The sequence below is a fragment of the Thunnus maccoyii genome, chromosome 8 (genome assembly GCF_910596095.1).
Source record: "Thunnus maccoyii chromosome 8, fThuMac1.1, whole genome shotgun sequence".
Classification (NCBI taxonomy): domain Eukaryota; kingdom Metazoa; phylum Chordata; class Actinopteri; order Scombriformes; family Scombridae; genus Thunnus; species Thunnus maccoyii.
This window is the reverse complement of record NC_056540.1, coordinates 16492174-16509070: the sequence shown is the minus strand read 5'-3', so window position 1 is coordinate 16509070 and position 16897 is coordinate 16492174. Positions and strand designations below refer to the sequence as shown.

At 41.2% G+C, this 16897-nt stretch overlaps 3 protein-coding genes across 7 annotated transcripts in view; all 3 read right to left on the bottom strand.

Moving 5' to 3' along the window:
- Positions 1-16897, bottom strand: part of LOC121902499 (protocadherin alpha-C2-like) — a 90886-nt gene that overhangs the window by 60344 nt on the left and 13645 nt on the right. The window contains exon 1 of one of the 5 annotated variants that reach the window (XM_042419819.1): positions 10518-13016. The exons of 3 other annotated variants lie outside the window; for them this stretch is intronic. In XM_042419819.1, coding sequence (XP_042275753.1) covers positions 10518-12929 — 2412 coding nt within the window. In that variant the 5' untranslated portion in view covers positions 12930-13016. Of the gene's footprint in view, positions 1-3723; positions 6238-10517; positions 13017-16897 lie in introns of those variants that run through there. One more of the 5 variants, XM_042419824.1, reaches the window with a different exon arrangement.
- LOC121902217 (protocadherin alpha-10-like) lies at positions 7104-9539 on the bottom strand. Its single transcript, XM_042419476.1, has one exon. The coding sequence runs from the start codon at positions 9495-9497 to the stop codon at positions 7104-7106; it is 2394 nt and encodes a 797-aa protein (XP_042275410.1). The 5' UTR covers positions 9498-9539.
- On the bottom strand, positions 14251-16762 carry LOC121902515 (protocadherin alpha-3-like). Its single transcript, XM_042419849.1, has one exon. The coding sequence runs from the start codon at positions 16648-16650 to the stop codon at positions 14257-14259; it is 2394 nt and encodes a 797-aa protein (XP_042275783.1). The 5' UTR covers positions 16651-16762; the 3' UTR covers positions 14251-14256.

Sequence of the window (16897 nt, the reverse complement as noted above, 5' to 3'; positions counted from 1 at the left end):
ATGCTACCAGATTGGAAAAAGTTAATGCTGTTAGTGTAATATCCGTAATTTCAGTTTACAAAATGATTGTTTTGCTATTAGTGAACAATGAGTGAGAAGACTGCAAAAATCGAGCAACACATTATATGTTCATGTTCAGGAAAACTTTCGAGACAACAAATGAAGGTATACAACATTATAAGAAACGCGCAGAAAGCCTAGCATTTCAGAGGTTTTACTTTCATTACACTATGACATAAAATTGATATTTTGTTTTTTTAATCTGAATATTAATTAATACCATAAGGAAAAGATAACCTGAGACGTAAACGATTGCATTTTCTCTTACCTTTTCTTTATTAGGTAAAGTCTGAGTCCTGGTAAAAGTGTCTCCTCCGTTAATACTGATCAGCTCTCCATCTACAGGTGGAAACTGCGCGGGGAAAACCACCATGTCACTCTTGAGTGTGTCTGAGCTGAAACACACGTCATACTGCTGAGTAGCTTTAGAGTAAGACCAGCTCCCGTCAGGGTGGGTGGTGATCATTGGGGCGCCGTACCTGCCGAAACTGCCGTCTGTCCTGTGGCATTTGACAGCTATTAAACTGATGAGACTCAGCAGAAAGATTGCTGACACCGACACAATGGCGATCAGCAGATACAGGTTTAAATCAGAGAAGCTCTCCTCCTTCACAGGCACATGTCTGAACGGAGTCTGGATGTCAGCTGTGCTTTCAACCACCACCACATCAATAGACACAGTAGCTGACAGGGAGGGTTCTCCGTTATCAGAAACCAACACCACCAAGGGGTGAGTTTTCAGGTCATTGTCACTCATTCTCCTCTTAGTCCTGATCTCCCCGGTGCTGGTTCCGATCCGGAAGAGGTTGTTTCCTTTGGGCTCAGACAGGTGATAAGAAATCAGCGCATTGTATCCAGAGTCTGCGTCTACAGCTCTGATCTTTGCCACAAAGTAGCCCGCTTCAGCAGAATAGGGGATGCTCTCACTGTTAACGGAGCCGTGCTCAGAATAGGGCGCCAGAATAGCAGGACTGTTGTCATTCTCATCCAGAATAAAAACGTTCACAGTCACGTTGCTGCTGAGCGGAGGAACACCAGAGTCTGTGGCCTGAACTTTAAACTGAAATGTTTTCAACTCCTCAAAGTTAAAAGACTGCAAGTTGACTATATCTCCAGTCTCTGAGTTGACAGTTACCATTGAAGCTATCTGTGTGGTCTTAGGAGAACTGTTAAATAAATGATAGGTTGCTTTTGCGTTTTCATTTAAATCCGAATCTAACGTGGTCAGTGTATGAATAGTTGTTCCAATCGGACTATTTTCTTTAACATAAATATTAATTAAAGGTTCTAGGAATCGAGGTGGATTGTCATTGACGTCAGAAATTTGAACAGTAATGACGCTTGTGCTCGACAGAGGAGGAGTTCCTTCATCTGTTGCTATAATTGATACATTATACTGGGAAACAACCTCTCTGTCAAGAGGCCCGTCAACCAACAAAGAGTAATAGTTTTTATAGTTGGATTTTAATTTGAACGGCACGGTACCTGTTATCCTGCAGTTTGTCTGGCCATTTTTGCCCCCGTCTTTATCAGTGATAGTCACCATAGCAACAGCTGTGCCTATGTCAGCGTCCTCTTTCACTGGACTCATGAGTGATGACACCGATATTTCTGGAGCATTGTCATTGACATCAATAACCTCAACTATAACCTTGCTATGTGCACTGCGAGGAGGATTGCCTTTATCCCGTGCTTGAACACGAAACTCATATGCCCGAGTTTCCTCATAATCAATATTACCCTTTACGGTAATTTCTCCTGTATTATCGTTCAGTGCAAATTTGTCATCAGGGTTTATACGTCCCCTCTCTGTAAAAGAGTATACAAGCTGACTATTAACACCATCATCTAAATCAGTTGCTGTTATTGTTAACAACGCTGTGCCAATATTTGCATTTTCAACAACTTGGACCTTGTAAAGAGATTTACTGAATAAGGGAGGATTGTCATTTACATCCAGTATATTAACTTGTATCTGCAAAGTCCCCGTTTTGGGAGGTTTTCCTCCATCTATCGCAGCGAGTGTGAGATCAATAACAGCCTGTTTTTCACGATCTAATGCTTTCTGTAGCACTAACTCAGCAGAGAAACTCTGGTCACCAATGCTCTGTATATCCAAAACGAAATAGTCATTCGGGTTCAATTTGTAAGTCTTAACCGAGTTGGCACCTACGTCTGCATCATGAGCTATCGGCAGCGGATGTCTTTCTCCGACATATGAAGACTCATACATATCAATTGTAGTTATTTCCTCCAGAAAAGACGGGGCATTGTCATTAATATCATTAATTACAACTTCAATTCGATGGAGGCTGCGAGGGTTACTCAATATGGCCTCTATATTTAAAGAGCATTTTACCGTATTAGGACAAAGCTCCTCTCGATCTATCCTCTCGTCAACGACAAGTATTCCAGATTCCTGATTTATGTCAAAATACCGTTTTTTATATCCAGAAGTAATCTGAAGACCCGTGGACTGGAGTTGCTGCACATTGAGATTTAAATCCTTAGCGAGATTCCCCACTGCTGTCCCTTTGTCCACCTCCTCTGAAATGGAATAGGATATCTGAGCTGCGGACCAGTCGCAGAGACAAAGCAGAGTGAGAAATAGACCTCCAATATTATCCCATTGTTCCCGAGCGGCCATTGCTGCTAAAGAAAATGCAACGAATCCTGGTTTCTGCCTCTTGGCCTATCCACGGGAAATGGAAAAAAATAGCCTTTTTATATATCCATTCTCTCTTAGGTTCCTCTCCCTTTAGCGCTTCACTCATCTATACGCTGTTTTCACAAAGCACTCTCAGATGATGACGTTTTCTTTTTGTCATGAATAGAGGAGGAGTTTCCAAACACTGAACACAAGATTTTTGCGTGGTCTCTAGCGACATCTTGTGACACTTTTTTATATAGAAACAAGGCCCAAAAGAGAAGAGGAAATGTTGCATCTAAACTACAGTAGAATGTATCAGTGAGGTTAATTATAGAAGACTTGAACCCAACTGGCAGCCTGTTTATAAAACATGTATCTGTAAAATATGCAGTTTAATAAATTCGTCTTGCAATTTATTGACATAATATCCTCTTGTTTAGTTTGTTTTTACACTATCTTTGTCTCTAATTAGTTACTGAACATTAAGACAACGAATATAACCTTAAAAAATACACTTCACAACATCAGCACCATGAACAGCGCCCTTATCTCAATGCATTGTAGAGAAGAGATGTTTTCAGGACCACGGAAAGCGTCTCAATGCAGTTTCAATGCACGTCGTGCCATTGCTCAAGTGACAGCAGAGTATCAGAGACACCATAAAAAGTAAGTGAACCGAGTTCAACTTTGTTATACTCAAAATTATTGTCACATCATTTAGCCGTCCTCAACACATACTCATTCATAACAGACCCTCTTTATAGTTACCAAAACGCTATCAAACAATTTAGAGTACAGCAAGTACAGCAGCAGATAATTATTATTTTTAGGTAAAGTTGAAATAGACTTTGCAATAAATGTGCATATTTTAATGAACCAACACTTCAATCATGTGGAAAACGGGGGCATGAATATTGGTTTTTCAACATTAGTACAAAAAATACGCAAAACATGTTAACCCAAACATTCAAGAGATTCACTCCCTTAGATGAATGAAACTAGGCATGGCTTACCTTTTCTTTATTGGGCAACGTCTGAGTTCGCGTAAAAGTGTCCCCTCCGTTAATACTGATCAGTTCCGCATCTACAGGCGGAAACGGCGCGGGGAAAACCACCATGTCACTCTTGAGTGTGTCTGAGCTGAAACACACGTCATACTGCTGAGTGGCTTTAGAGTAAGACCAGCTCCCGTCAGGGTGGGTGGTGATCATTGGGGCGCCGTACCTGCCGAAACTGCCGTCTGTCCTGTGACATTTGACAGCTATTAAACTGATGAGGCTCAGCAGAAAGATCGCTGACACCGACACAATGGCGATCAGCAGATACAGGTTTAAATCAGAGAAGCTCTCCTCCTTCACAGGCACATGTCTGAACTGAGTCTGGATATCAGCTGTGCTTTCAACCACCACCACATCAATAGACACAGTAGCTGACAGGGAGGGTTCTCCGTTATCAGAAACCAACACCACCAAGGGGTGAGTTTTCAGGTCATTGTCACTCATTCTCCTCTTAGTCCTGATCTCCCCGGTGCTGGTTCCGATCCGGAAGAGGTTGTTTCCTTTGGGCTCAGACAGGTGATAGGAAAGCAGCGCATTGTATCCAGAGTCTGCGTCTACAGCTCTGATCTTTGCCACAAAGTAGCCCGCTTCAGCAGAATACGGGATGCTCTCGCTGTTAACGGAGCCGTGCTCAGAATAGGGTGCCAGAATAGCAGGACTGTTGTCATTCTCATCCAGAATAAAAACGTTCACAGTCACGTTGCTGCTGAGCGGAGGAACACCAGAGTCTGTGGCCTGAACTTTAAACTGAAACGTTTTTAACTCCTCAAAGTTAAAAGACTGCAAGTTGACTATATCTCCTGTCTCTGAGTTGACAGTTACCATTGAAGCTATCTGTGTGGTCTTAGGAGAACTGTTAAATAAATGATAAGTTGCTTTTGCGTTTTCGTTTAAATCCGGATCTAACGTGGTCAGTGTATGAATAGTCGTTCCAATCGGACTATTTTCTTTAACATAAATATTAATTAAAGGTTCCAGGAATCGAGGAGGATTGTCATTGACGTCAGAAATTTGAACAGTAATGACGCTTGTGCTCGACAGAGGAGGAGTTCCTTCATCTGTAGCTATAATTGATACATTATACTGGGAAACAACTTCTCTGTCAAGAGGCCCGTCAACCAACAAAGAGTAATAGTTTTTATAGTTGGATTTTAATTTGAACGGCACAGTACCTGTTATCCTGCAGTTTGTCTGGCCATTTTTCCCCCCGTCTTTATCAGTGATAGTCACCATAGCAACAGCTGTGCCTATGTCAGCGTCCTCTTTCACTGGACTCATGAGTGATGACATCGATATATCTGGAGCATTGTCATTGACATCAATAACCTCAACTATAACCTTGCTATGTGCACTGCGAGGAGGATTGCCTTTATCTCGTGCTTGAACACGAAACTCATATGCCCGAGTTTCCTCATAATCAATATTACCCTTTACGGTAATTTCTCCAGTAATATCGTTCAATGCAAATTTGTCATCAGGGTTTATACGTCCCCTTTCTGTAAAAGAGTATACAAGCTGACTATTAACACCATCATCTAAATCAGTTGCTGTTATTGTTAACAACGCTGTGCCAATATTTGCATTTTCAACAACTTGGACCTTGTAAAGAGATTTACTGAATAAAGGCGAATTGTCATTTACATCCAGTACATTAACTTGTATCTGCAAAGTCCCTGTTTTGGGAGGTTTTCCTCCATCTATTGCAGTGAGTGTGAGATCAATAACAGCCTGTTTTTCACGATCTAATGCTTTCTGTAGCACTAACTCGGCAGAGAAACTCTGGTCACCAATGCTCTGTATATCCAAAACGAAATAGTCATTCGGGTTCAATTTGTAAGTCTTAACCGAGTTGGCACCTACGTCTGCATCATGAGCTATCGGCAGCGGATGTCTTTCTCCGACATATGAAGATTCAGACATATCTGTTGTAGTTATTTCTTCCAGAAAAGACGGGGCATTGTCATTAATGTCATTAATTACAACTTCAATTCGATGGAGGCTGCGAGGGTTACTCAATATGGCCTCTATATTTAAAGAGCACTTTACCGTATTAGGACAAAGCTCCTCTCGATCTATCCTCTCGTTAACGACAAGTATTCCAGATTCCTGATTTATGTCAAAATACCGTTTTTTATATCCAGAAGTAATTTGAAGACCCGTGGACTGGAGTTGCTGCACATTGAGATTTAAATCCTTAGCGAGATTTCCCACCGCTGTCCCTTTGTCCACCTCCTCTGAAATGGAATAGGATATCTGAGCTACGGACCAGTCGCAGAGACAAAGCAGAGTGAGAAACAGACCTCCAATATTATCCCATTGTTCCCGAGCGGCCATTGCTGCTAAAGAAAATGCAACGAATCCTGGTTTCTGCCTCTTGGCCTCTCCCCGGAAAATGAAAAAATATCCTTTTTATATATCCATTCTTGCTTAGGTTCCTCTCCCTTTAGCGCTTGACTCGTCTGTACGCTGTTTTCACAAAGCACTCTCAGATGATGACGTTTTCTTTTTTTGTCATGAATAGAGGAGGAGTTTCCAAACACTGAACACAAGATTTTTGCGTGGTCTCTAGCGACATCTTGTGACACTTTTTTATATAGAAACAAGGCCCAAAAGAGAAGAGGAAATGTTGCATCTAAACTACAGTAGACTGTATCAATGAGGTTGATTATAGAAGACTTGAACCCAACTGGCAGCCTGTTTATAAAACATGTATCTGTAAAATATGCAGTTTAATAAATTTGTCTTGAAATTTATTGACATAATATCCTCTTGTTTAATTTGTTTTTACACTATCTTCATCTCTAATTAGTTACTGAACATTAAGACACCGAATATAACCTTGAAAAATACACTTCACAACATCAGCACCATGAACAGCGCCCTTATCTCAATGCATTGTAGAGAAGAGGTGTTTTCAGGACCACGGAAAGCGTCTCAATGCAGTTTCAATGCACGTCGTGCCATTGCTCAAGTGACAGCAGAGTATCAGAGACACCATAAAAAGTAAGTGAACCGAGTTCAACTTTGTTATACTCAAAATTATTGTCACATCATTTAGCCGTCCTCAACACATACTCATTCATAACAGACCCTCTTTATAGTTACCAAAACGCTATCAAACAATTTAGAGTACAGCAAGTACAGCAGCAGATAATAATTATTTGTAGGTAAAGTTGAAATAGACTTTGCAATAAATGTGCATATTTTAATGAACCAACACTTCAATCATGTGGAATACGGGGGCATGAATATTGGTTTTTCAACATTAGTACAAAAAATACGCAAAACATGTTAACCCAAACATTCAAGAGATTCACTCCCTTAGATGAATGATATTAGGCATGGCTTACCTTTTCTTTATTGGGCAACGTCTGAGTTCGCGTAAAAGTGTCCCCTCCGTTAATACTGATCAGTTCCGCATCTACAGGCGGAAACGGCGCGGGAAAAACCACCATGTCACTCTTGAGTGTGTCTGAGCTGAAACACACGTCATACTGCTGAGTAGCTTTAGAGTAAGACCAGCTCCCGTCAGGGTGGGTGGTGATCATTGGGGCGCCGTACCTGCCGAAACTGCCGTCTGTCCTGTGACATTTGACAGCTATTAAACTGATGAGGCTCAGCAGAAAGATCGCTGACACCGACACAATGGCGATCAGCAGATACAGGTTTAAATCAGAGAAGCTCTCCTCCTTCACAGGCACATGTCTGAACTGAGTCTGGATATCAGCTGTGCTTTCAACCACCACCACATCAATAGACACAGTAGCTGACAGGGAGGGTTCTCCGTTATCAGAAACCAACACCACCAAGGGGTGAGTTTTCAGGTCATTGTCACTCATTCTCCTCTTAGTCCTGATTTCTCCGGTGCTGGTTCCAATCCGGAAGAGGTTGTTTCCTTTGGGCTCAGACAGGTGATAAGAAAGCAGCGCATTGTATCCAGAGTCTGCGTCTACAGCCCTGATCTTTGCCACAAAGTAGCCCGCTTCAGCAGAATAGGGGATGCTCTCGCTGTTAACGGAGCCGTGCTCAGAATAGGGCGCCAGAACAGCAGGACTGTTGTCATTCTCATCCAGAATAAAAACGTTTACAGTCACGTTGCTGCTGAGCGGCGGAACACCAGAGTCTGTGGCCTGAACTTTAAACTGAAACGTTTTCAACTCTTCATAATTAAATGACTGCAAACTGATTATATCTCCAGTCTCTGAATTGATGTTTACCATGGTAGAAAGTGGCAACGAATTGCTGTTGTCAGGTAAAAATGAATAGCTCATATGACCGTTTTGATCGATGTCAGCATCAATTGCTGACACTGTTTTTATAACTGCCCCTACTGGACTGTTCTCTTTCACATAGACATTGATTATACTTTCTGTGAAGAGAGGTTTGTTATCATTTACATCTGATATGTGTACATGAATAACACTAGTGCTAGAGAGTGATGGGCTGCCTTCGTCGGTTGCAGTGATGCTGATATTGTATAATGATACGCTCTCTCGGTCAAGAGGACCGTCCACCACCAGTGAATAGTAATTCTTATAATTTGACTCTAATTTAAAAGGTACATTATTGGAAATTTTAGTGTGCACCATGCCATTTTTACCTCCGTCTTTATCAAATACTGAAACAAGTGCAATTGCAGTGCCAATGGACGCATCCTCTTTCACTGTGTTTAACAGTGATGTAACTGAAATTTCTGGGGCATTGTCATTGACATCTAAGACTTCAATCAATAATTTGGAGTGTGAGGTCATCGGAAAAACTGCTCCATCACTGGCTTGAACTCGAATCTCAAAAGCATTATTCTCTTCAAAGTTAATATTCTTTTTATTTGTTACAGTCCCAGTTTTTTCGTCTATAGCAAACAGATCAGTTTGTTTCCCTCTACCTACTTCACTGAATGAATAAAAGACTTGTCCATTTTGGCCTGCATCTAAATCAGTAGCATTTAACGTAATTATTGATGTCCCTATCTTTACATTTTCATACACACTGGCTTTGTACAGTGTTTTACTGAAAATTGGCGAATTGTCATTAATGTCCAACACATTTACTATTATAGTCATAGTGCCAGATTTAGCAGGAGTTCCTCCATCAATAGCTGTCAAAGTGAGTCGAATCACAGGCTCTTTTTCTCTGTCTAAAACCCTCTGAAGCAGTAATTCTGGAGTTACACTCTCTCCTTTATGTGTATCAAGAGAGAAGTGTTCGTTTTGGCTAAGCTTGTAGGTATTCACAGTATTTTTACCGACGTCTGCATCATGAGCTGGATGCAGAGGAAATTTTGTACCTGCTGCCGTGTTCTCAGTAATGTTTAATACCTGTGACGTGCTGAGAAATGATGGAGAATTGTCATTCACGTCTAATATTACAATTTCAATACGATACAATTTTAACGGATTATTAATAACTGCTTCTACGCTGAGGGAACATTTAGGCTGATCGCCACAGAGTTCTTCTCGATCTATTCTCTCATTAACGTAGAGGACACCAGTCTTTAGGTTTACCTCGAAATATTTTCTCTTTGATCCAGCAACGATCTGAAACATGCGGGACTCCAAATCCTGGACATTGAGGTTCAAATCTTTAGCGATATTTCCGACAGAAGTCCCCACGTTTACCTCCTCTGAGACTGAGTAAGAGAGCTGCCCAGACACCGCTTCCAAGTAACAATCCAGCAGCACGAACAAGAGACAAATCCACACAGAGCTCGTTCTGCTCGGTAAATGCATTATTCCATATATCGAGAGAAATCATACAGACAGATTCGTTGTACTGCGTCACAAAAATAAAGAATTGAAGCTTAACATGAAAATGCACGAAACGAATTTAAACTGCCACACGAAAATCGTCGTGGTACCGTCCTCTTTCACCCTCGAAGTCTCTTTGTTTCACTCGCCTGAGAAACATCTTCGTCCTTTGAATCTGGGAGGAGCCGCGAGCCACCAAAGAGGAAGCTCAAATGTGATGGTCTACAGTGTCCCCATGTGGACACTTGCAATAACTACATTCGACATCAAAGACAAAACAATATTACAAAGATCCCCGCATTAATTTCCCCAGAAAACATTTGACCAAATCTGAGGGAAACGTATGGCCAATAAGACCCCGTGTTATATTCATCCATTAATTGTTTTTCAGCTATTTCAGTTACTCTCCACAATGCTTCTACAATGAGTCAGATGGTTTTTAAACGGAAGAAAACTTGGTGAAAATGCAGATACAAAATCCAGATAAGTATAGCACACACAAAGCACACAAACAAAGCCTGTCACAAACACTCTTTTTTCAGTAAATGCAGAAGCAAAATGTGGACAGGGGAGACGTAAATACATCCTCCAAAAATGCTAAAAAATTGAGAAGATACACTTGTGTAAAATATCACATAAAACCGTACAATTGTCTAAAGTTAGTTTCTTTTCGAACACAAGGCAGAGGGAGAAAACACTGTTTAAAACATGCCGGGACCACACGTTCTCAAACTTGCGTTCAGCACCATGGATAGCGACACACATTACAATACCAAATAGGTAGTTAACAAATGAGAAAACCATCAACAAATGCACAGCAGGCTAGTCTCTACTCATGTTAAACTTGATATAATTTATATTTTAACTCGAACAGTAGTTCAAATTTAATTTTCTTGTCAGCTACATAGCACAAAACCCTTTAAAGTGACTTTAAAAAGACACCTCCAATTCTCAACATAGAAAAATTGCAATAATAAGTTCTTAATGTAACTATGTCCTTACCTTTTCCTTATTAGGTAAAGTCTGAGTCCTGGTAAAAGTGTCTCCTCCATTAATACTGATTAGCTCTCCATCTACAGGCGGAAACGGCGCGGGGAAAACCACCATGTCACTCTTGAGTGTGTCTGAGCTGAAACACACGTCATACTGCTGAGTGGCTTTAGAGTAAGACCAGCTCCCGTCAGGGTGGGTGGTGATCATTGGGGCGCCGTACCTGCCGAAACTGCCGTCTGTCCTGTGACATTTGACAGCTATTAAACTGATGAGGCTCAGCAGAAAGATCGCTGACACCGACACAATGGCGATCAGCAGATACAGGTTTAAATCAGAGAAGCTCTCCTCCTTCACAGGTACGTGTTTGAACGGAGTCTGGATGTCAGCTGTGCTTTCAACCACCACCACATCAATAGACACAGTAGCTGACAGGGAGGGTTCTCCGTTATCAGAAACCAACACCACCAAGGGGTGAGTTTTCAGGTCATTGTCACTCATTCTCCTCTTAGTCCTGATCTCCCCGGTGCTGGTTCCGATCCGGAAGAGGTTGTTTCCTTTGGGCTCAGACAGGTGATAAGAAAGCAGCGCATTGTATCCAGAGTCTGCGTCTACAGCCCTGATCTTTGCCACAAAGTAGCCCGCTTCAGCAGAATAGGGGATACTCTCACTGTTAACAGAGCCGTGCTCAGAATAGGGCGCCAGAATAGCAGGACTGTTGTCATTCTCATCCAGAATAAAAACGTTCACAGTCACGTTGCTGCTGAGCGGAGGAACACCAGAGTCTGTGGCCTGAACTTTAAACTGAAATGTTTTCAACTCCTCAAAGTTAAAAGACTGCAGGCTGATTATATCTCCAGTCTCTGAGTTTATATTCACCATTGTAGACAAGGGCAACGAGTTAGTGTTACTTTGTAAAAATGAATAGCTCACCTGGCCGTTCCTGTCAGTGTCAGCATCAGTTGCAGTCACTGATTTAATAACTGTTCCTACTTTGCTGTTTTCTTTCACATAAACGTTTATCACAGGTTCTGGGAAATGTGGAGCATTATCATTAACGTCAGAAACATAAACAGTAATGACACTGGTGTTGGAAAGAGGAGGAGTCCCTTCATCTGTAGCTGAAATTGTCACATTGTACTGAGGAGTTACCTCTCTGTCTAGATGCCCTGTAACCACTAAAGAAAAATAGTTTTTGTAATTTGACTCCAATTTGAACGGAACATTATTTAAGATCTCACATTTCACTTCACCATTTTTGCCACTGTCTCTATCAAGAACTGATACAAGTGCAATAGCTGTTCCTACACCAGCATCCTCATTCACTGTATTGAGCAGTGACGTCACCGTGATTTCAGGAGCATTGTCGTTTACATCAATTACTTCTACTAGCACTTTACTATGAGCAGACATAGGAGGCTGGCCTTTGTCTCTAGCCTCTGCTCGGATCTCGAAAGCCTTTCTTTCCTCATAGTCGATTTTGCCTTTCACTGAAATTATCCCCGTGTCAGGGTCAATTTTAAAAATATCAAAAATATGATCCTGATCTTTGCTACGAAGCGAATATACAATTTCACTGTTTGTTCCTTCATCAGCGTCGGTCGCATTTAAAGTGAAGACTGCCGTACCAATCGGGATATTTTCAAACACTCTTACTTTGTAAAGAGTACTGCTGAACATTGGTGCATTGTCATTATTGTCTAGTACATTTATTTCTATTTCTGATGTGCCTGAATTTGGCGGAGTTCCCCCGTCTACTGCAGTTAACGTGAGCTGCATATGAGGCTTTTTCTCGCGGTCTAGGACTTTCTGCAGCACTAACTCTGGGGATATACTCTCCCCTCGTTTGTGTGTTGCAAGAGTAAAGTATTCGTTTGGACTGAGCTTATACGTACTAACACCATTCTTACCCACATCAGCATCGCTTGCCTCCGACAACGCGAATCTAAATCCAGGTACGGTGTTCTCTGCAATGTCCAGTATTTGCGATTTTGTGTTAAAAGACGGAGAATGGTCATTCACATCTCTAATTTCTATCTCTACGCGGTAAAGCTTTAATGGGTTGTTTATCACAGCCTCTACGCTAACAGTGCACTTGGGTTCATCTGCACATAGCTCCTCTCGGTCTATCCTTTCATTGACATACAGAAATCCGGTCTTTAGATTTACGTCGAAGAATTTCCTCTTAGATCCTGTAACAATCTGGAATGAACGGGACTCCAGATCCTGCACATTGAGGTTTAGATCCTTGGCGATATTTCCGACATTAGTCCCCGGGTTTACCTCCTCTGAGACAGAGTAGGAGAACTGCCCAGACGCCGCTTCCCAGTAACAATCAAACAAAACAAGCACAAGATATGTAACAATAGACCTCCTGCTACTCGGTAAAGGCATAATTCCGCCGGAAAAGAACGAAGCATACATCCACAATGGTGTTTCTACCGTGAAATGATGAAATGTGACAAAATTTTAGGCAACGCTTTTTCAGTTTTCTTCATTTTAAAGAAAAATACTCCGTTATGCCGTCCCCTGTCTTCTCGTGTCTCTTTGTGATAAAAATCCACAGTCATTCCGTTTTGTTCTCTGGGAGGAGCCTCAACATTTCTGTGTTACGGTCTATAGCGTCACTTCGTGGTGATGTTGAATAACTACACACCTTATAAAACAATATCTAAAATGCCCCTCCTAATTAAGAGACGCTGATAACTACTCAATTTCAAACAGCACTATGAGTTATTGCAAGTATTGGGATGAATGACAAATTTAAAACCTCACCATATATCTCAAAGCATATAGACAGTCTCACAGTTTTTGTAACGCTGCAGGCAGAATGTGGATCCTTAATCATATTAGTTAATATACTGTGACTTTGCTCTATTAAATTACCCAAAATGACCAGGGATATTAACTAATACTCATCGTTGACATTATGGCTTCCATCAAACATGAAGTGGAGTGATTGATATTTTCAGGACATGACAAAAACATTTCTTTTCTCTCTTACTGAATGTGATATACTTTGCATCATATAAGCCAGGCAATGGAGATATTCAAGTTTGTAGTTTATAAGGTTACACGTTGCAAAACTTGAAATTATAGACTGAGGTAATGGGTTGCTATTTGGTTTAGGTATTACAAAGTCATTACAGAAGTCACTTTTAACAGATAAAATAATAATGGAAACACCAAATAATAGAATCTGTGAATAGTCAGACACACACCTCAAAAATACTAGCACTGTCAAATGAAAGTCACAAGAACACTGACTTGAACAATTTTGAGTGAGTAGCCAAAGGATGACTGAATGATGAATTTTCACATGCTATTCTCATCATACAATAAATATAAAATAAAAAAAAAGAATAAAATATATATGTACATTTGTAGATATACTGCATCATTGGACGTAGACCTAACTTATTGGAAGGAAGTATATTTTTTCCAGATGTGATGGGTGCTGCAGGCAGAAGATGATCAGAATCTTGCTTTCAGCACCACGGACAGTTACATACACATTGAAATGCAGTCAGCAGCCAAAAACGAGGAGACTGCAATATAATATACTGTATCTACAGCAGACCTATATCAACATATCACAACAACCTTGTTTAATTTTCATTAAACCTGCACATAAAGTCCATTACAATGAAAGCTTGTTGTTACTTAGGTAGCACAAAGCCCATTGAAATTACCATTAAAAACTACAATTTCACAGTTGACTATCAACCAAAATGTAGTGCAGTAATAAAATTTATGCCAGTGTTCTTACCTTTTCTTTATTAGGTAAAGTCTGAGTCCTGGTAAAAGTGTCTCCTCCGTTAATACTGATTAGCTCTCCATCTACAGGTGGAAACGGCGCAGGGAAAACCACCATGTCACTCTTAAGTGTGTCTGAGCTGAAACACACGTCATACTGCTGAGTAGCTTTAGAATAAGACCAGCTCCCGTCAGGGTGGGTGGTGATCATTGGGGCGCCGTACCTGCCGAAACTGCCGTCTGTCCTGTGACATTTGACAGCTATTAAACTGATGAGGCTCAGCAGAAAGATCGCTGACACCGACACGATGGCAATCAACAGATACAGGTTTAAATCAGAGAACCTCTCCTCCTTCACAGGCACGTGTTTGAACGGAGTCTGGATGTCAGCTGTGTTTTCAACCACCACCACATCAATAGACACAGTAGCTGACAGGGAGGGTTCTCCATTATCAGAAACTAACACCACCAAAGGGTGAGTTTTCAGGTCATTGTCACTCATTCTCCTCTTAGTCCTGATTTCCCCGGTGCTGGTTCCGATCCGGAAGAGGTTGTTTCCTTTGGGCTCAGACAGGTGATAAGAAAGCAGTGCATTGTATCCAGAGTCTGCGTCTACAGCCCTGATCTTTGCCACAAAGTAGCCTGCTTCAGCAGAATAGGGGATGCTCTCACTGTTAACGGAGCCGTGCTCAGAATAGGGCGCAAGAATAGCTGGATTATTGTCATTCTCATCCAGAATAAAAACATTCACAGTAATGTTACTGCTGAGTGGAGGAACACCAGAGTCTGTGGCCTGAACTTTAAACTGAAACATTTTTAACTCCTCGAAGTTAAAAGACTGCAGGCTGATTATATCTCCAGTCTCTGAGTTAATGTTAATCATTGAAGACAACAACACTAAGTTATTATCACTGACTAATGAATAGCTTACTCGGCCATTTTCACTAATGTCAGTATCAGCTGCAGATACGGCTTTCAAAACTGTCCCAACTGGACTGTTTTCTTCCACATACATATTAATTACACTCTCTGAAAACAGAGGTGCATTGTCATTTATATCAGAAACCTGAACAATAACCACACTGGTGCTGGAGAGAGGGGGCTTTCCTTCATCAGTAGCTTTAATAGTGATATTGTAGTGAGAAATAAGTTCCCTGTCTAGGGCTGCACCAATAACTAAAGAATAATAATTTTTATAATTTGTGTCTAATTCAAAGGGGACAGAATTCAATATTTCACATTTGACTTCACCGTTTTTGCCTCCATCTCTGTCAAGAATTGAAACAAGTGCAATGGCAGTACCAATTTCAGCGTCCTCCCTCACGGTGCTGAGCAGTGACGTCACCGTGATGTCAGGCGCATTGTCATTCAGGTCCACCACCTCCACTAATACTTTACACTGTACTGTTAACGGAGGCTGGCCTTTGTCAGCAGCCTGTACACGAATTTCAAAGGCAGGATTTGTTTCAAAGTCAATTTTTCCTTTAACTGTTATTATTCCTGATTCTGAATCAATCTCAAAAATGTCCAACACATGATCCTGATCTTTCGAATTTAGTAAATATACAATGTCTTTGTTTGTCCCCTCGTCAGCGTCAGTTGCAGTCACTGTAACTACTGTAGTGCCAAGTGGTGCATTTTCTATGATACTTGTTTTATACAATGTTTTGGTAAAAGTTGGGATATTATCATTTGTGTCCAAGACATTAATTATGATCTCTGACGTGCCTGACTTTAGTGGTGTCCCCCCGTCTACAGCGGTCAGTGTGAGTTTAATTAAAGCCTGTTTCTCTCGGTCTAATGCTTTCTGAAGGACTAACTCGGCTGACACACTCTCCCCTCTGTGCACCGCTAAAGAAAAATATTCATTGGTATTTAGCTTGTACGTGTTAATACCATTTTTATCCACATCAGCATCGTAGGCCGACAGCACAGGGAATGTCGCTCCCGGTAATATGCTCTCTGCTATGTCGATAGTCTGTGATTTGGCACTGAATGTGGGGTAATTATCATTTACATCAAGAATATTAACTTCAATACGGTAAAGTTTCAGTGGATTGTTAACCACAGCCTCTATATTCAGTGTGCATTTTGTAGCTTTCGCGCAGAGCTCCTCTCTATCTATTCTCTCACTGACGTAGAGGAAGCCCGATTTCAAATTTACATCGAAATACTTTCTCTTTGATCCAGTAACAATCTGAAACATACGTGACTCCAGGTCGTGGACATTGAGGTTCAAATCTTTAGCGATATTTCCGACAGACGTCCCCAGGTTTACCTCCTCTGAGACGGAATAGGAGAGCTGCCCAGATACCGCTCCCCAGTTATACTCCAAGATAACAAGCACTAGATATATTCCAATAGTCGTCTTTTTTGTCGGCAGATGCATAATTCCATACAGGGAGAACAAAGCATAGATCCGTATATCGACGTGTTTTTCGCCTATTTACTCCAAAAGATCATGAACATCAAACTGAACGTCAGATTATTTCATAGCTCCATTCTCTTTCGCCTTTCTGCTCATTCTAACAAAGCACTGAGACAAATAATGATCCTTCTCATATGGGAGGAGCCTCTACACATCAGCGACCTGCAGGCGGTGTTACGGTCTATAGTGTCACCTCATGGCCATTTGA

Bases quoted from the DNA above. Each gene is read 5' to 3' on its own strand.
- LOC121902217 (XM_042419476.1), bottom strand. From the start codon at position 9,497: ATGCATTTACCGAGCAGAACGAGCTCTGTGTGGATTTGTCTCTTGTTC.
- LOC121902515 (XM_042419849.1), bottom strand. From the start codon at position 16,650: ATGCATCTGCCGACAAAAAAGACGACTATTGGAATATATCTAGTGCTT.